This window comes from Pinus tabuliformis, chromosome 8 (assembly GCF_031772625.1).
Source record: "Pinus tabuliformis cultivar Carrire ecotype Pingquan chromosome 8, CPIR1, whole genome shotgun sequence".
In the NCBI taxonomy this organism is placed as follows: Eukaryota; Viridiplantae; Streptophyta; class Pinopsida; order Pinales; family Pinaceae; genus Pinus; species Pinus tabuliformis.
The window spans coordinates 1,630,134,876-1,630,156,338 of record NC_142294.1 but is presented as its reverse complement, the minus strand read 5'-3'; the positions used below and the strand labels follow the sequence as shown (position 1 = coordinate 1,630,156,338).

General features: G+C 35.0%; 1 protein-coding gene across 1 annotated transcript; it reads left to right on the top strand.

Moving 5' to 3' along the window:
• Positions 1 to 15,895: 15,895 nt before the first annotated feature.
• On the top strand, positions 15,896 to 19,945 carry LOC149242353 (uncharacterized). The gene is made up of 3 exons (XM_089370811.1): positions 15,896 to 16,666; positions 16,776 to 19,407; positions 19,929 to 19,945. Exons 1-3 carry the CDS (start codon positions 15,896 to 15,898, stop codon positions 19,943 to 19,945), a joined length of 3,420 nt encoding a protein of 1,139 aa, XP_089226937.1.
• The last annotated feature ends 1,518 nt before the right edge of the window (positions 19,946 to 21,463 follow it).

Here is a 21,463-nt window from a genome sequence, read left to right as displayed (position 1 = left end):
GTCAAATCCAAGTGTCCATTGAATATAAGTGTATTGTACTTGGATTTATATAATTAATGAAATGATAAGTTGGTTATGGATTCTATTTATGATGAGTAATTAGTAATTATTAATTGTTTTGTTAGGGTAATTATTAATGATTTTTTTTTTCTTCTTTTCTTCTGTTAATATCTATACTCTTCATCAAAGATATATATACAAATTTTAATTATAAACAAATAAAATTGATTGAAAATTGACGGAGTTTTATATGTAATATTAATTATAGAAGTTACAAATTATTAATTATTATATTTGGTAGAAGATTTAAGGCTACAAGCAGAATTGACCTCATTATTTCTTATTAAAGAAATGCTTTAACACAACTAATTAAATTAACCCTCATAATTTTATATATATATAAAAGTATTAATTATTAAATCTTCGAAAAAATTATGCTTTTATATTTATGTGAAGTGTTTAAAAAATAATAAGATAATTTTTTAAAAATAATAAACTGAAAAACAATAAAATATATTAATAAAATAAATATCATATGAAATAATCATTTCCATTAATGAAATTTAAAATAAGTGTTATAATAATTAATAGTTACTTATTCAATTAATCATTTTTTATTTAACATGTATGATGATAGATATTTGTAAGATTTGTTTTATAAAAGTGTTATAATAATTAATAGTTACTTATTCAATTAATCAATTTTTATTTAACATGTATGATGATAAATATTTTTAAGATTTGTTTTATATTCTTGAGTAGATGTTCAAGCTAATTTGAAAAAGTGTTATACTAATGGACAATTACTTATTTAACTGGTCATTTGTTGTTATGTAGTGTATGAAGATAATATGACTTGTTTTGTATCCATAAATATATGTTAAAGAGTCAACATGATTATAACTCAATTTATTTACAGTTTATTTTTTTGAAGTTTTGATAATTATTCATCTAACATTTGGAGTTAAATTTTTATGTGTGGAGATAAATAAGTGAGAAAACTTGTAAGTTTATAAAGTTACTATGAAAAATCCACAAAATAATACAGTGAATTTAGAAAATAATGTATTCGCAAAACATATCATAAATAACAAAATATTACAAGCCAGAACAATATTTATTACTAAAATTTGAAAACAAATAGTATAATAATTAATAATTACTTATTTAATTAATTACTAATAATTTAATAGTATTGGAGAATAAATATCACTTAGCCTTGTTTGTATTTATAAATATATGTTAAAACATTTTAATGAATATGATTTATCTTTATACTCAGAGTATAATTATTTTCTAATTTATTCTCTTGGAGTTTCAATTAATGGCACTTTCAACATTTAGAATTAGATAACATAGGAGTGAATTTGTGAACATATTGTGAAATTACTTGAAGTGAAATTACTTTAATAAAGTAGAAATTTATTATGTGTAAGATTGTTGATGAGAGAAAACCACTCACAAAGTAGTTCAAGTAAGATTTGAAATAAAAAACTAAAACTAAAATGTACACTTGAAAAGTTAATATATATAAAATTCAAAATGTGATATATATTTTTATTTTTTATATAAAAATTATTTACACTATTGACTCAACAAATTGTTATTCTATTAAACATAAATTTAATCATATTATAAATTATGTTAAAATCTTTTAACAAACTTAGAAAATATGTGTACACATATATGATGTGACATTGAAGTGAAACGGAAAATATAATCATGAGTAGTATGAAATAAAATCTACAAAACCCAAGAAAACCTTGTACTTGTGAAAACTACAAAACCATGAAAACCTTGTAATTGTTGGCATTTATTTTTTCTTTTGGTAGAAATGTTCAAGTTTAAAGAATTATAAGAAAAACCTCATAAACATGGTATCATGAACAATATACATGAAACTATATAAAAATAATAATACAAGTTAAAACAAATACATAACTCATATTTAAATATAAAAAATATTGGTTTTTGGATTAAAATCACAATTCCCTTAATACAGTATAAATGACCTACTACAAATAATGCAAATAATGTTAGAGTGGATCTTAAGGAGGAAGAGTTTTGCATTAATATTACAAAACATTTAGAACAACATATTTATTTTCAATTTTAAAGATATTAATAATTTTTTATTTTTCTTTTATGATTTTTTTTGCAATTAATTTTATTATTATTATTATTATTATTATTATTATTTATGTGAAGAATTTTAATTTAATATTTAAAATTGAATTATTTAACTAAAAGTGGGTAGGAAAATATCATGTTCGTGATAGTGATAATGATTTCTCATTGTACTCTTAGTAATAGCTCAATGCACATATATTTAAACTCTAAGGACATCACTTAACATAAATATAACCATATTTTTAATCAATAAATGGTAATTTTATTAAGATACTAACGTTCTCATTGTTTATTCATTATCATAAGAAATTCCTAATGTGGTAGCATTAAAATAAAAAGCATAACACTAATAGAGCATACAATTGTCACATCAACACAAAGGTTTAGAGTGGGAAGCTCTATCACATCAAGAAAAACCCACTTTGAAAATCATCTTGATTAGATCACAAATAATATAGTATATGATTAGAGACGTGACCTTTATAACAAGTTACTATGACAGATATCTTTGTCCAAACCCAACAATTCATTATTCATCACATGATCACATATGACACTCATTTAACACTTACAATGTTGAGGATTCTTATGATACCTTAAATGCTTAAGGATCTTAGGACATTGAACCTAGGCCATTGAAACACATAAGAGATTGAAGACATTAAGTAAAATTGGGAAACTGATGTTGTGTGATATGTAAACCATCATAGATATTGTTCTTTAGGATTTTATATAATATCCTAAGACTAAACCCACAATAAAGGGATTGGTCTTGACAAAAATAATAGGGAAATAAAAGGTTTGGTACTTGTGTGCTCTCCAAAATTCCAAATTATATTGAGAACCAAAATAACATTGAATGAGAAAGTCCTCAAAGAAAGAAAATGGAAGAGATACCCAATATTGGTTCCATGTTGATATCTCTCTTTGTGTATCCTAGAATATAAGAAAGTAAGTCATTTTTCTTGAGTGGTCACACCAAACTAATTCAAAATGTATTCTTAAATTCTTCTTAGAACAAAATCAATTTAGATATAATGAAAAGTGAGCCTAAAACCACAGTATAAAATCATCAAACAACATCATCATGAAAGATAGAGTTCTAGGGATGGGGGAGTGAGTGCTACACGTCATCTTGTCACCATTAGCACATGACCGCAAATCCAGATCTCTCACTATCCGATGAACTCTTGCAAGCAATCCCCTACAATGTTGGAATAAAAACCATTATGAAAACAACAAGAATCTTGGATTACGTTGCTAAAAAACCAATTTTGAAAAAGTGTCACACTTTTCCTAGCAACTATCTGCGTAAATGCAATTTTAATGATTGTAGCCTACGTAATTTGTCGCACTATTCTCCATTAAAAAGTTTGATAACCTTTTAATGTAGGTAAAAATAAAAAGAAATTTCTAGAAGCCTTGTTGGGGAATATTATCTCAACAAGAAGGATGTGAGCCCCTACCTATTTGAGCCTCATCCCATGGTTTATGAATCTATTCCCTCTCATTATGGAACCCTAATCCCCATATTTGTGGATCTTATCCTTAGAAAGAGGATCTCTAACCCTCTCCTCTTGTCTTATAAATTCACTAATAAACCATAGGGAAAATGGTTGACTTTTGATGTAAACTCCCTCTAATCGTATTTTCTAAAAAATCATGAAGCAAGATCTAAAAATTGGACAAGAGGATTAGTGTGGTTTTCCCTCACAATGGTCCAAATTTCAGCTCCTTGAACCTCCCAAAAGAAAATTTATAGTAGAAATGGAAACATGACATGTTTAAAGAAGAATTTAGGAAGCCTATCTTCCTCAAATAGTGACTTTAGAAAATCTAATACATATAAAAAGCTACAACCAAATAATATAAAATCTACAACCATGATAAATTTTTTGGAAAGTAAATGTATGTACATATAAACTTGTTCAAAAGAGCAATTAAATAATCTTTCATAAGAGATACTTATTTAGACTCAAGTATTTTACAATTTGGAACTGAAGAAGGGTGAGCCACCAAATATGGGCTTAGCTATGCTGCAACCTTTCTCATAGTTGATCACCCTCAAGCTAGATCTTGAAGCCCTGAGATAAAAAAATAAAATCAAGGATTTTCAGGGCTACTCTTCTCCACACACAAGAGAGAATCTAAGTGTTTTTCCTTTCCATTCATTGACCAAGCCCATAGAAATTCACAAATGAAAATGAAAGTCTGCACAACACAAGGGAGTCCTCCTATGACCTATGTAGTCCCTCGGCCTTCCCTTCTTTAGTGCTCTTTGTGCCACATAGTCCTTAGAGCCATCTAGTCCAAAGGAAAAACACTACAACACATTCAACTTCTATTACAAAACATGTCACCAATTTTCATTCCAATTCAAATTTTTGATTCATAGGGAGAAAATGAGTGTATGAGAATAATAATAGATTAATTCTCAAAATAAAAAGGAAAAAGAATTCTTCTCCTTTGCTTTTCTCCATTTTATAAACACATATTGACCCTTCATCTTCTCAATCATCACATTAATGGAATTATTAATTCAAGGTATATATTTTACTCTCAAAGCATCATAATCTACTGGTTGTCTCTCTTGTTTAATTCTAATATATTTTATTAATAAAACAAAATATTACATCTCATAATAAACTTTCAACTCATAACATCAATGCTAACACCCTAACATTATTTGTCATTAATTACAAAAAATCAACAAAATAAAAAATAAAATAAAAAATGTCACAATACCCTACCCCTTAAAGAAAAGAAACATTGTCCTTAGTATTGTACCTCTTGCAAAACCAATATAGGAATAAAACAAATAATGCTTCCCAAGTGGCATCTTGTGCTTCATAATGCTTCCACTGTACTCTAAAATGCACAATGGTTTCGTTTTAAATTAGTATCTCTTTTTTCGTAGAACACATTGTGGTTCTCGATTGAAAAGATCCACTTAGACCACATTTAATCAATTACATGATTAAAATTATAAACATTAATATGATTAAAATCATAAACATATTTTTTAAGAAAATATATATAGAAGACATTATAAAATTTATTGTTATCACATACCCAAACTAACCAATGAGCAATTCTCATACAATTCCAAAAACATTCATTAAAACTAAACCTAGAGAAAAAGTCCATGTTTGATGACACAGTACATCACTTAAAACAGTACATCACTTAAAACCAAAACCGTAAAATTCATGCATCCCCTAAAAATATTGACAGGCATTGAGTGAAAGATTTTGAGCAAGAAACCCTCCATATAATGTGCGAGGGGCATGTTCCTTCGAATTTTCCATGCAAGATCCCAAACGCATTCAAATGATAAGTTGAACATGGGCGGGGTCGGGGAAGAGACGGAGCCGAAAAGGTTGAACCTTTTGCCCGTTTTCCTAATCTTTAAAGAATTGCTACACACATTTCATTATTTCTTCCTCATGACTGTTTATTCCGAAATAGTAAGCAACATGTAGTAGCGAAACTTCAGAAGTATACCACAATTCTCTGGGCAGGGTTAATGTAAACACATAAGAATATATACCCCGAAATATCAGCGAAACTCAAGAAATATATCACAATGCCTGTGGACGGTGGATCATGGACCAGATGGTGCAAATTTTTTGATACAATATAGCGGTAGTCTCGTGAATTTTGATATATCTTTTTGGTTTAATTTATTTAAAATTTTGAAAATCACAAATTTGAGTCATAAATTTTTTATTATCTAAATGTTTCAAAGATTTCTCAAAATCTACATATAATCACAAGCTTATTTTAAATTTTTATTTTAAATAATAAAATTTAAGATATAGACAAAAACAAAAATTTAGCTTAAATTTAACAATTTTCTTTTGAAATTTCAGAAATATACCCTAATTCTGTGGGCGTCACAATATATACCTCGAAATATCAACAAAATTCAGTAAATATATGACAATGCTTGTGGACAAGATGATGCAAAAAAAAATTGATATAATATAGTCATAGTCTCTGCTATATGTGATTTTTGATATATTTTCTGATTTAATTTATTTAAAATTAAGAAAATCACAAATTTGAGTTGTAAACTCTTTACTAGTTATCTAAATGTTTCAAAGGCTTTGAACAATCTATATATAATTAAAAACTAATTTTAAACAACAAAATTTAAGATTTAGACAAAAAAATAATTTCCCTAAATTTAACAAAAACTTTAAAATATAACAGATTTAAAAATCTATATTTCGCAAATATTCCAGATCTGTATATAACACTAATAAGACTACTGCAAATCCATTCCAAACACCAAAAACTTTTGATATAATATATAGCTCTCTAGAACGTTAGAAATTAAGATCCAGTTGCAAACCCATCCCAAACACCAAAAACGTTTGATATAATATATATATAGCTCTATAACGTTAGAAATTAAGATCCCGCTGCAAACCTATTTGAGGCGTGTAGCGATGGAGAAAACTTCGAAACATTTAAAGAGCGCTATTTCTCCAATAGCACAGATCCTGCACTTCCCTTCCATGGCAACGAGATTTTTGGGCTTCTATTCTTCTGCCTGGACAAGATCTTGGGGGCAGGCGATATAAAGCCAGTGAGGAAACAGATGTGGGGCAGCAGTTGGAGCGGTTTGTATCGTGTACCAGTTTCGAACCACGTTCTTATGCATTGTTCTGTGTATGTGCTTCGGCAACAAGCTGGCTGAGGAGACCCTGTTATCTGTACAGGGCATCATGTCGGAGCTCTCCCTGATCAACTGACGAAATCGATAATGGGCATGGTTCACATAGAGGTTTGGGTTTTTGAAGGAAATGAGGGCGGGGTTGATTTTCCAGAATGAATTCAAATTTGAATTTCATTACCCCCAAATTGGAGGTGCGGAAGCATCTCTTGATCTTTTCCAGCACAATCGCTTGGTTCTATTTCGACAGATGCCCTAATCAGGTTTCATTCTGCGGGCACCAACCACGTTACTATTCTGTTTGATTAGCCCTTGTGATTTTGTAACATTCATAACGTTACTCTTATGAGGGGGGCATTTCAACTCTCTTCGAGCCCTTGTGTTTTCGGATTGATGAATGCTCCTGCAACCTTCATGAGGCTAATGGACGAGATTGAAGTTCCTAGTAGTAGCAACTGATAAACCTACACGTGGTAGCTTGTGGGGCCATGATGTAATCAAGTTGAAGATTGTAATAAAAAGAAGATTAGCGTCTTGTGTATATGTAGTTCATGTGCTTGAGGTTTATGATGTTATGTTCTACATGATTGAGTTGTGTTGTTGATCCATGAAAAATTGTTAAAGTGATTAAAAAGTGAAATTTGTGAAGAATTGTATAATTTGGCCACACTACTAATTCATCCCCCCTCTTAGTAGTGTCCTAGTTTCCATTGTTTCTAAAAATTTGTATTGAAGCTAGCCTCCTTCAGGATCAGTTTAATAGTTAGAAGGAAGATCAAGGATCATGGAGAACTAGGACCTGATTACCTCAGTTGGAGTTCCATTTTTGAATGGCTCAAATTATACAAATTGGAAGGTAAGGATGAGAATCTTCTTGCAACATCTTGATTTAGATGCATCACATCTTCCGTATATGCCCAGTTTCCGTATATGCGCACATCTTCCGTATATGCCCAGTTTCTGTATATGCGCACATCTTCTGTATATGCCCAGTTTCCGTATATGCGCACATCTTCCGTATATGCCCAGTTTCCGTATATGCGCACATCTTCCGTATATGCCCAGTTTAGTTTCCGTATATGCGCACATCTTCCGTATATGCCCAGTTTCCGTATATGCGCACATCTTCTGTATATGCCCAGTTTCCGTGTATGCACACATCTTCCGTATATGCCCAGTTTCCGTATATGCACACATCTTCCGTATATGCCCAGTTTCCGTATATGCGCACATCTTCCGTATATGCCCAGTTTCCGTATATGCACACATCTTCCGTATATGCCCAGTTTCCGTATATGCGCACATCTTCCGTATATTCCCACATCTTCCGTATATGCCCAGTTTCCGTATATGCCCAGTTTCCGTATATGCGCACATCTTCCGTATATGCCCAGTTTCCGTATATGCTCACATCTTCCGTATATGCCCAGTTTTCGTATATGCCCAGTTTCCGTATATGCACACATCTTCCGTATATGCCCAGTTTCCGTATACACCCAGTTTCCGTATATGCACACATCTTCCGTATATGCCCAGTTTTTGTATATGTGCACATCTTCCGTATATGCCCAGTTTCCGTATATGCGCACATCTTCCGTATATGCCCAGTTTCCGTATATGCACACATCTTCCATATATGCCCAGTTTCCGTATATGCGCACATCTTCCGTATATGCCTAGTTTCCGTATATGCCCAGTTTCCGTATATGCGCAGATCTTCCGTATATGCCCAGTTTCCGTATATGCGCACATCTTCCGTATATGCCCAGTTTCCGTATATGCGGACATCTTCTGTATATGCCCAGTTTCCGTATATGCGCACATCTTCCGTATATGCCCAGTTTGCGCACATCTTCCGTATATGCCCAGTTTCCGTATATGCGCACATCTTCCGTATATGCCCAGTTTCCGTATATGCACATCTTCCGTATATGCGCACATCTTCCGTATATACCCAGTTTCCGTATATGCGCACATCTTCCGTATATGCCCAGTTTCCGTATATGTGCACATCTTCCGTATATGCCCAGTTTCCGTGTATGCACACATCTTTCGTATATGCCCAGTTTCCGTATATGCACACATCTTCCGTATATGCCCAGTTTCCGTATATGCGCACATCTTCCGTATATGCCCAGTTTCCGTATATGCACACATCTTCCGTATATGCCCAGTTTCCGTATATGCCCAGTTTCCGTATATGCGCACATCTTCCGTATATGCCCAGTTTCCGTATATGCTCACATCTTCCGTATATGCCCAGTTTCCGTATATGCACACATCTTTCGTATATGCCCAGTTTTCGTATATGCACACATCTTCCGTATATGCCCAGTTTCCGTATACACCCAGTTTCTGTATATGCACACATCTTCCGTATATGCCCAGTTTCTGTATATGTGCACATCTTCCGTATATGCCTAGTTTCCGTATATGCGCACATCTTTCGTATATGCCCAGTTTCCGTATATGCGCACATCTTCCATATATGCCCAGTTTCCGTATATGCCCAGATCTTCCGTATATGCCCAGTTTCCGTATATGCCCAGATCTTCCGTATATGCCCAGTTTCCGTATATGCGCACATCTTCCGTATATGCCCAGTTTCCGTATATGCGCACATCTTCCGTATATGCCCAGTTTCCGTATATGCGCACATCTTCCGTATATGCCCAGTTTCCGTATATGCGGCATCTTCCGTATATGCGCACATCTTCCGTATATGCCCAGTTTCCGTATATGCACATCTTCGTATATGCGCACATCTTCCGTATATGCCCAGTTTCCGTATATGCGCACATCTTCCGTATATGCCCAGTTTCCGTATATGCGCACATCTTCCGTATATGCCCAGTTTCTGTATATGCCCAGTTTCCGTATATGCGCACATCTTCCGTATATGCCCAGTTTCCGTATATGCGGACATCTTCCGTATATGCCCAGTTTCCGTATATGCACACATCTTCCGTATATGCCCAGTTTCCGTATATGCACACATCTTCCGTATATGCCCAGTTTCCGTATATGCGCACATCTTCCGTATATGCCCAGTTTCCGTATATGCGGACATCTTCCGTATATGCCCAGTTTCCGTATATGCACACATCTTCCGTATATGCCCAGTTTCCGTATATGCGCACATCTTCCGTATATGCCCAGTTTCCGTATATGCGCACATCTTCCGTATATGCCCACATCTGCGCATATACGGAAACTGGGCATATACGAAAGATCTCCTTATATACGGAAACTGGGCATATACGGAAGATGTGCGCATATACGGAAACTGGGCATATACGAAAGATGTGTGCATATACGGAAACTGGGCATATACGGAAGATGTGCGCATATACGGAAACTGGGCATATACGGAAGATGTGCGCATATACGGAAACTGGGCATATACGGAAGATGTGTGCATATATGGAAATTGGGCATATACGGAAGATGTCTGCATATACAGAAACTGGGCATATACGGAAGATGTGCGCACATACAGAAACTGGGCATATACGGAAGATATGCGCATATACAGAAACTGGGCATATACGGAAACTGGGCATATACGTAAGATGTGCGCATATACAGAAACTGGGCATATACGGAAGATGTGTGCATATACGGAAACTGGGCATATACGGAAGATGTGCGCATATACGGAAACTGGGCATATACGGAAGATGTGCGCATATACGGAAACTGGGCATATACGGAAGATGTGTGCATATACGAAAACTGGGCATATACGGAAACTGGGCATATACGGAAGATGTGTGCATATACGGAAACTGGGCATATACGGAAGATGTGCGCATATACGGAAACTGGGCATATACGAAAGATGTGCGCATATACGGAAACTGGGCATATACGGAAGATGTGCGCATATACGGAAACTGGGCATATACGGAAGATGTGTGCATATACGGAAACTGGGCATATACGGAAACTGGGCATATACGGAAGATGTGCGCATATACGGAAACTAGGCATATACGGAAGATGTGCGCATATTCGGAAACTGGGTCAGTATCGTGCAAATCCCATGCCTAGGATTTTTGTTTAGTTTGAGCGAATTTGTGAGCATACTTGTTTAAATCAGTTGTTCCACTCTTTGGGAAATTCATGGTGGTGCAGTAACCAGAATCGATCTAAAATCCCACTTTAGTGGAGTTTTATAGAAGAAAGGAACATAGACCCTTCGGCCAGCGCACAAAACCCTGTAACAAATTATGAACATAAAGAAATTTCAGCCATTCAACAATGGCATTGCCCATTGTCTCATCTTGTAACTGTATAGCAAACAAAAAATGTTAACTACTTACCAATAGCTTGCCTATTACAGGAAAACAGAGTGACATCAAGCACTTTGTATTGAATCTGATTATCAGAACAGTCTCTGCAATGAAGAAATTGGCTGTCTCTGAACTGAACAAACCATGAATCATCAATGGGCGACCGTAATCTCTGCTAAGTGGTCTACTCATTTGAAAAGATGAAGTTTGACTTACAGGAGAAGCTTCTGACATGATTCTCCTAGGTGTAAAATCAAAAGGAGTTTGTAAATGAGGAATGCCTTTACCTAAATTTTTTAATGGATTTGAATACCAAGGATCTAGTAAAAAAGGTTCAAAAGGAAGACCTTAAAAAATTAACTAATCACCAGTAGTAAGAAGAGGATATAAAATATTTTCCTCTTCTCCTTCACTAATATTTTTAATACATAGAAGATCGGGAGGTAGACCAGTTGTAATAATATTTCTTTTAGATGCAACTTGTAGAGGTCTAGGAGTTATATCAACTGAAGGTGACTTAGGTTCAAAAATGTCTTATTCAGGTTCTTCAACGTTTATTTTGGTAAATTATGTTTGTAAATTTCTATTGATATCTGATTCACCCTGAATCATCTCAGGTCCTAGGGTTTCAATAACTTTAGGTTCAGATTGAACTATCTCTAATTCTATCCTTTGTAGTTGAGTTACTTCAGATTTTGTCGTTTAAAGTTCTGCAACACCCGATGTTTCAGGTTGGTTTGATGTTCCAGATTCTACTGATTTTAATTTTTGTTCATTGATTTGTTCCAATTGACCAGGTGTGTATTAAGAGGGTAAACCTCACATTCTATGTGAATGTCTTGGTAATTCTGCCATAGTGAATTTTATTAAAGATTTGTTCCAAATTTTAATCAACTAATTAAATAACCAAAATCAAATAAATGGGTAACTAGGTATAAAAGGACTACCAAGCCCTTGTGAACTACGGAATATTGTTTCCAGTACATGTAGGCAATGTCCGTGAATGTTGTGTTTAGTGTATCACAGATGACAGGGAGACCGACTCGGTTAGCTATGGATGGTATGCAACCTAGAGGGGGTCTTCCGATATACTCGAGAGTACGTGGAAGCTAAGTCTATATTAATTTCTTTTACTGTGTCCTATACAATAAGTAGCGTTCTGATATAATTTTCATATGAGGAGCGCCATCTAATATACCTAAGGGTACACGGAGAATGATCCTATATACTTAGGTACATGGAATACTTACTACCCACAAAATGTAACACAGAAAATTAAAGACAAATTTTATGTTTATAAACATCAAAACATCTTCTAACCTATAACCACACTAATGTTCAGTTGATTTAATGTTTGATTGATTTTCAAGTTCCTCTTTTCATTAAAGTTGATTTAATATTATGTGATGTAAATGGTATAAATATTTCAATTCTAATCTAATGCAGCCAATATGAGAAAATGTATTCTTTAATTCAATGAAATTCTATCTATGGGAAGGAGAAAGTTATTTTGGTATTCCAACAAAATGCAAAAAATCAACTTTCACCACATTTCTTTTCACCAAATGTAGAAATTTCACTTTCAGATTTCAATTCATCAAATAACACAATAATAGCAAGAAACTCTTTTCAATCACAAAAAACCCTCAACTTCAAAATACTATAGAGAAAACCAAGAAACTCTTAAGAATAATAATTTCAAATTGATGTAATGAGTATCAAATCACTGTAAGCAGAATTCAGTGTTGTTTTATAAAAAAGGAATAATCACTATTCTTTTCAATTCAATAAAAACAACCAACTGTGATCAAAAGTTCTCGCTTTGAAAAACTCTAACTTTTCACCTATGCTAATGAGTCTTTGGAAGCATGTATACATAAGTATTTAATTTGACCTATTGAGAGAAGGAAGTAAGACTCGCACTAACCCAACAATGACCAACCTTTATTTTGATAAGTCAACAGATCAAACTCTAAACCCTAGTTTGCAAAGATAAGTAATTTTTCAAAATGAGCATCCAAAACATCAAATCAAAATACAATTGACTTCTTCATAATGTAAATAGACCCAAGAAATCATAACAAGAAAAATTCTTCAAACCCAAATGGAAAAAACCCCATCTTATTCAAATTTTTTGAGTGTGTCACAAGTAAGCTATTAATACTAGTGTGGTGTCGCATTATTGCTAATATTAAATTTCCAAACTATCACTCTAGTGCTGCTAAACAGAAAATCATGACAATCGATAAAAATAAATAAAATTAAAAAATGTAGCCACAGATCCAAAAAATTAACTTTTCAAGCATCTAAATACAGTTAATAAGGGTAGTGGAATATAATTAGAGAACACAAGAAGGCATACAGAAGAACAAAAAAATTCCCCATTATGGTCACCAATTTGTTAGGCGAACAAATCTCGTCTTATGGAAAAGGAAAGATCTCCCTAGACTCAATGACAAAATCTAGTAACAAGCAAGAAAACTAGTTTCCCTAGGTCCATTTATATTAAATAATAAGCAAGAGCAATGAAGTATTAAATCCATACCTTTCAAACGAAATGCCTGATGAAGATCCTCACTATGGTTTGATGCAACTTCCCAATGCTCAGAATTCAAACCTACAAACACAATAACAAAGGAAGGATTAAAGGCATATGATGTATAAATGATTCAATACAACCTATACTAGCGATCAAGGAGACTAGTACTTAATATCATAACCAATGGAAAATGAAAGTAAACATCCAATATATTAGATCCAATGGAAAATATAGTGAGAAAGAAATACTTTTTTGTATTATGATTGAATGAAAAGGATTGATACAACCTAGCCTTGATGTTGGAAAATCTCCTTCCAATAGTCTCCAATCCTCCCTTAAGTGACAAGATTTCAACCTCAAATTGACAACATAAGTTTACATCAAAAGTCAACCATTTTCCCTATGGTTTATTAGTGAATTTATAAGACAAGAGGAGAGGGTTAGAGATCCTCTTTCTAAGGATAAGATCCACAAATATGGGGATTAGGGTTCCATAATGAGAGGGAATAGATTCATAAACCATGGGATGAGGCTCAAATAGGTAGGGGCTCACATCCTTCTTGTTGAGATAATATTCCCCAACAAGGCTTCTAGAAATTTCTTTTTATTTTTACCTACATTAAAAGGTTATCAAACTTTTTAATGGAGAATAGTGCGACAAATTACGTAGGCTACAATCATTAAAATTGCATTTACGCAGATAGTTGCTAGGAAAAGTGTGACACTTTTTCAAAATTGCTTTTTTAGCAACGTAATCCAAGATTCTTGTTGTTTTCAGAATGGTTTTTATTCCAACATTGTAGGGGGTTGCTTGCAAGAGTTCATCGGATAGTGAGAGATCTGGATTTGCGGTCATGTGCTAATGGTGACAAGATGACGTGTAGCACTCACTCCCCCATCCCTAGAACTCTATCTTTCATGATGATGTTGTTTGATGATTTTATACTGTGGTTTTAGGCTCACTTTTCATTATATCTAAATTGATTTTGTTCTAAGAAGAATTTAAGAATACATTTTGAATTAGTTTGGTGTGACCACTCAAGAAAAATGACTTACTTTCTTATATTCTAGGATACACAAAGAGAGATATCAACATGGAACCAATATTGGGTATCTCTTCCATTTTCTTTCTTTGAGGACTTTCTCATTCAATGTTATTTTGGTTCTCAATATAATTTGGAATTTTGGAGAGCACACAAGTACCAAACCTTTTATTTCCCTATTATTTTTGTCAAGACCAATCCCTTTATTGTGGGTTTAGTCTTAGGATATTATATAAAATCCTAAAGAACAATATCTATGATGGTTTACATATCACACAACATCAGTTTCCCAATTTTACTTAATGTCTTCAATCTCTTATGTGTTTTCAATGGCCTAGGTTCAATGTCCTAAGATCCTTAAGCATTTAAGGTATCATAAGAATCCTCAACATTGTAAGTGTTAAATGAGTGTCATATGTGATCATGTGATGAATAATGAATTGTTGGGTTTGGACAAAGATATCTGTCATAGTAACTTGTTATAAAGGTCACGTCTCTAATCATATACTATATTATTTGTGATCTAATCAAGATGATTTTCAAAGTGGGTTTTTCTTGATGTGATAGAGCTTCCCACTCTAAACCTTTGTGTTGATGTGACAATTGTATGCTCTATTAGTGTTATGCTTTTTATTTTAATGCTACCACATTAGGAATTTCTTATGATAATGAATAAACAATGAGAACGTTAGTATCTTAATAAAATTACCATTTATTGATTAAAAATATGGTTATATTTATGTTAAGTGATGTCCTTAGAGTTTAAATATATGTGCATTGAGCTATTACTAAGAGTACAATGAGAAATCATTATCACTATCACGAACATGATATTTTCCTACCCACTTTTAGTTAAATAATTCAATTTTAAATATTAAATTAAAATTCTTCACATAAATAATAATAATAATAATAATAATAATAATAATAATAGGCTGACATCACATGGTGAACTTGAAAGGAAAATTCCTGGGTTGAACCCTAGCTAGGGTTTGTTACAGAACTTCTTCCCATGGCGGATTACTGGCTCAGCATTCGGGATTTGGGCTTTATACCGGATGTTTGAGGCACTATCATTGTAACTCGCGGCGATTTTTTTGTCACTTTCTGCGGTCCCCCCGGTGATCGCTCTGCCGCACTGTCATCCACTTACATCTCGCAGGCGGACCCCCGTTCGAATCCCTCCGCCTCCTTCCGACCGTTCATCATGGGTGACGAGGAGTTAGTTGATTACGAGGCGGACCCCATGCCGCATCAGGAGATATGGGCTCATTCAAGGCGACCCCAAATGATTCCAAGAAGCGTTGCGCTGGGTTATGTGACAGGTGCTCAGTCTCAGCTTCCACAGTTGGCTTCATCAGGTAAAAGCAAAGAGCCGGTTCCTTCGCGCGCGGACGCCTCGCCCCTTGATTGCCCTCCGCTCTCCCCGGCGACGGCACAACTTCTAGGCACTTGCTTTCTTAGCTCTCCATTTTCCGACGCCCCGCTTCCGTTTCAATCGCGCCCTGGTTTACCACAGCCTCCCCTGCCTCCGCCCCCTTCGAGCTCCCATTCTCCTTCTGTATCCTTCATGCCGCAAGCTCATTTACCAAATATCCAACCCTCTGCATCCTACCTCCCCGGCAACATCTCGACACCCTGTACTCCGATACATTCAGGCTGTTTCACTACCCCGCCTTTTCCGGCTCGCTCAGCTGCTTCGGCTCAACATAGTACCTCTGACCCGTGTCGCAATCTGCTTAAGAGCATCCCCTTTGGAAAAAGCTCTGAGAAGGTGAACAAAGGTCGCTGTCTTCGGTCCATTGATCCTGACTACATCATCAATTTGGGACCTGAAGCTCCGCTCCCGGACGTTATGGACGCTGCTAAGAAAGTTCTGGTTGGACGGGTCAGAGGCCGTAATTACACAGCAGAACGTCTTAAGTTTTGGGTGAATGAAATTTGGGGGTCTTTCTTCAAAGAACTCCCCGAGGTTATGGTACTTACTAAAGGCTGGTTTGCCCTGCATTTTCTGCGTCCTGAATACACTCAGTGGGTCCTTACCCAATTTTGGCATATTTTCGAACACTATTTGGCGTCTACCTAAGGAACCAGACGGATGGGCTACTACACACCAGCAGTTGGCTAGCCTCGGGGTCTCCCACTTCAAAGGCCTTTTCACGGCTCCGCCTGATGTTAATCTTCCGGAAATCATCAGAGTTGCAGAAAAGTTTCCCCGGTTTGTTGCACAGGATGATATAGAAGACCTCACAAGCCCAGTAACTGCTCAGGAGCTTGAAAGTACACTTAAATGGTTTAAGAAAGACAAGAGCCCGGGTCCAGATGGTTGGCCGGTGGAATTCTATCTGGCTTTTTACGAAATGTTGGGTGAGGATTTGCTTGCTGTTGTGGAGGAAAGCAGGATCTCGGGACACTTACATCCTCCTATGAACCAGTCCTATATTGCCCTGATCCCCAAATCCGATGAACCCTCATCTTTTAATGATTTTCGTCCTATCTCCCTTTGTAATTGTTTATACAAAATCATTGCAAAAATCATCGCCAATCGTATTAAGCCTATTCTATCCTCCCATATTTCTGCTGAACAATTTGCATTCCTCCGTAATCGACACATCCAAGAAGCCATTGGTACTGCCCAGGAGACTCTTCATTCTATCAAGCTAAAGAACCTGAAAGGGGTATCATTAAAAATAGACCTGGCTAAGGCCTTTGACAAAGTAAACTGGCTTTATCTCAAAATGATCCTTATCCATCTGGGGTTTCCACATCAATTAATAAATTGGATTATGGGATGTGTTTCTTCTGTCTCTTTCGCCATCCTCATCAATGGCGCAGCCTCGGAACGTTTTAATATCAACAGGGGTATCAGGCAAGGCTGCCCTCTATCCCCACTACTCTTTCTCATCGTCATGGAAGGACTAAGTAGACTTATTGCGGAGGCAAAAAGGAATGGGGAGCTGAGTGGTCTCAAAATTTCTGATCATTTTTCCATTACCCACCTCTTGTTTGTAGATGACATTCTCATCTTTCTCAATGGTAGTGTCAGAGATAGCACTACTTTTCATAATATCCTTCTTCTCTTCAGTAAAGCTACGGGTATGGAAATCAACAGGAACAAATCAACCAGATCATTGACGAGGTGTACGCAGCAAGAATCTCTGTTGGCGATTCAGTTCTTTCCATTTATGGAAATTAACCTTCTGGAAGGTATTAAGTACCTTGGATTCAGATTAAGGCCGGATGGATACAAATCGGAACACTGGCTGTGGCTTATTAATAAAATTGAGAATAGGATCAACTGCTGGCACCACCGCCTCCTATCAAAAGCGGGTAGATTACAGCTGATCAAATCTGTGCTGGAGGCCACACCAGTTTATTGGATGTCCCTCACTTGGATTCCGAAGGGCATCTTACAAAGAATTCAACAAATCTGCAACAGATTCCTGTGGAATGGCAACAAAAAGGGTAGGATCTTTGCTTGGACAAGATGGTCCCTTGTCTCCCTGCCTAAAAAATGGGGTGGGTGGGGTTTAAAATCCATCTCGGAATTCGCTCAAGCCTTAACAGCAAAACAGGGCTGGTCTCTACTCAAGATGGATAGTTTGTGGGCCGAAGTTATTCATAAAAAATACATTTGGCCCTTAAATATCATAGACTGGTTACGCAGACCCACTTGGAACCATCAGGGCATTTCTGTGATCTGGAGAGCTACGCTTAGAGCTATGCCTCTCATAAAGGATAACCTATTATGGAAAATAGGAAATGGCACACAAGTTCGCATAGGGCTGGACCCTTGGCCTGGGTCAGGGAATGCCCATCTCTTGCCAGAAGACATGATTCGACACCTCAACAATAAGGGCATCAAACATCTAGCACAGGTTGGAGACCCTCAACGATCAACCATTTTCACTCAGGCCTGGTTAATGGATCAACAGTGGCAGCTGACTGATGTTTGGGAGGACCATTGGCAGCGTTACATACAGGCACTCACTGAATCCCATATTAAGCTACACGAGCTCGAAGATGAACTCATATGGGCACCAGCTAAAACAGGCATATATACACCAAAGCTGGGTTACTTAAAGCTTATAGAGGACAAGCAGCCTGATATTCTTAAAAATTGGTGGTCAGACATTTGGAAGCTTCAAGCTCAGCCAAGAACCAGACTCCTTATGTGGAATATCTTGGCGAATAAAATTCCATCTGGGGAAAATCTTAAAAGAAGATCATTTGCAGGGCCCACCTGGTGTGTACTCTGCAATAAAGCGGAGGAAACCACTTCTCATCTTTTCCTTTCCTGCGATGTCACCATCTGGATCTGGCAGCAGGTCAAATACTCTCTTAACATCACTACAGACTGGCAAGCTGATGATATCCCCGCAGCTTGGGCACATTGGTGGTCTGCTGTGCCTGGAGAAAAAGCAAGAAATCTTCCATTGGTTATAGCCGCATACATCTGGTTCAAACGCAACGACATTATCTTTTCGGCTGGCAGGCGCAACTGGCAAATTATCCCGCCATCCATCTGTGCTGCCTACACAGAAATTCCTTTCGAAGACAAATCCATTGCACACAGGCACATTACTCCTGAATATATAGATAAGGATCTGCCATGGGCCTACTTCGATGGTGCCGCTTCGGCACAGGGTTGTGGTGGGGGAATTCTTTTCCACTTATCTGATACACATTTCTTCCATCTGCGACTGGGTCTTGGTCTGGGTACCAACAATCATGCAGAGATCATCACTTTGAGACACCTTCTTTACTTTGCTCTATCTAAAAATTGCCGACAAATTCAAATTTTTGGGGATTCTAAGATTGTGATTGATTGGGCAAACAATAAAACAGTCTGTCATACATACTCTTTGAAACATATCTTGGAAGAAATTGTTTTTTTCAAAACTCTTTTTGACCGGATCACTGTTTCTCATATCTACAGGGAAAGAAATTCAACTGCTGACCGGCTCTCGAAAGAAGCGGCGGATCGGCCTCTAGGCGATTGGATGATTGAAGAACACACTCCGGATGGGGTACACAGATATTACCACCGCCCCTACATCGACGGTCTACTTCAGGGGGACATCCTCCCCATATGATATTTTGATACTTTTTGCCTCTTATTGTATATTCGGCATGGCTTTGTTAGTCGCTATCTTGTTTTAGTACTTGGACAGAGTTTCTCCTCTACTTTGCATAATTTTGATCTGCTATGTAATGTTCATATATTGTAATGGATACAGTCCCATCGTATCCATAGAGACACCATCAGGACATTTTGAACTTTCAGAGTAGTGGTATACCACTCTATGGCATATGCCTTGGCATCTACAGCATGTAATATCTATTATACCTCTTAATAGAAATTACGAACTTTATTTTCCCCGGAAAAAAAATAATAATAATAATAAAATTAATTGCAAAAAAAATCATAAAAGAAAAATAAAAAATTATTAATATCTTTAAAATTGAAAATAAATATGTTTTTCTAAATGTTTTGTAATATTAATGCAAAACTCTTCCTCCTTAAGATCCACTCTAACATTATTTGCATTATTTGTAGTAGGTCATTTATAGTGTATTAAGGGAATTGTGATTTTAATCCAAAAACCAATATTTTTTATATTTAAATATGAGTTATATATTTGTTTTAACTTGTATTATTATTTTTATATAGTTTCATGTATATTGTTCATGATATCATGTTTATGAGGTTTTTCTTATAATTCTTTAAACTTGAACATTTCTACCAAAAGAAAAAATAAATGCCAACAATTACAAGGTTTTCATGGTTTTGTAGTTTTCACAAGTACAAGGTTTTCTTGGGTTTTGTAGATTTTATTTCATACTACTCATGATTATATTTTCCGTTTCACTTCAATGCCACATCATATATGTGTACACATATTTTCTAAGTTTGTTAAAACATTTTAACATAATTTATAATATGATTAAATTTATGTTTAATAGAATAACAATTTGTTGAGTCAATAGTGTAAATAATTTTTATATAAAAAATAAAAATATATATCACATTTTGAATTTTATATATATTAACTTTTCAAGTGTACATTTTAGTTTTAGTTTTTTATTTCAAATCTTACTTGAACTACTTTGTGAGTGGTTTTCTCTCATCAACAATCTTACACATAATAAATTTCTACTTTATTAAAGTAATTTCACTTCAAGTAATTTCACAATATGTTCACAAATTCACTCCTATGTTATCTAATTCTAAATGTTGAAAGTGCCATTAATTGAAACTCCAAGAGAATAAATTAGAAAATAATTATACTCTGAGTATAAAGATAAATCATATTCATTAAAATGTTTTAACATATATTTATAAATACAAACAAGGCTAAGTGATATTTATTCTCCAATACTATTAAATTATTAGTAATTAATTAAATAAGTAATTATTAATTATTATACTATTTGTTTTCAAATTTTAGTAATAAATATTGTTCTTGCTTGTAATATTTTGTTATTTATGATATGTTTTGCGAATACATTATTTTCTAAATTCACTGTATTATTTTGTGGATTTTTCATAGTAACTTTATAAACTTACAAGTTTTCTCACTTATTTATCTCCACACATAAAATTTAACTCCAAATGTTAGATGAATAATTATCAAAACTTCAAACAAATAAACTATAAATAAATTGAGTTATAATCATGTTGACTCTTTAACATATATTTATGGATACAAAACAAGTCATATTATCTTCATACACTATATAACCACAAATGACCAGTTAAATAAGTAATTGC

Bases quoted from the DNA above. Each gene is read 5' to 3' on its own strand.
- LOC149242353 (XM_089370811.1), top strand. From the start codon at position 15,896: ATGGGTGACGAGGAGTTAGTTGATTACGAGGCGGACCCCATGCCGCAT. The intron at 16,667-16,775 runs GTACTTACTAAA...CGTCTACCTAAG, and splicing joins AAGAACTCCCCGAGGTTATG to GAACCAGACGGATGGGCTAC.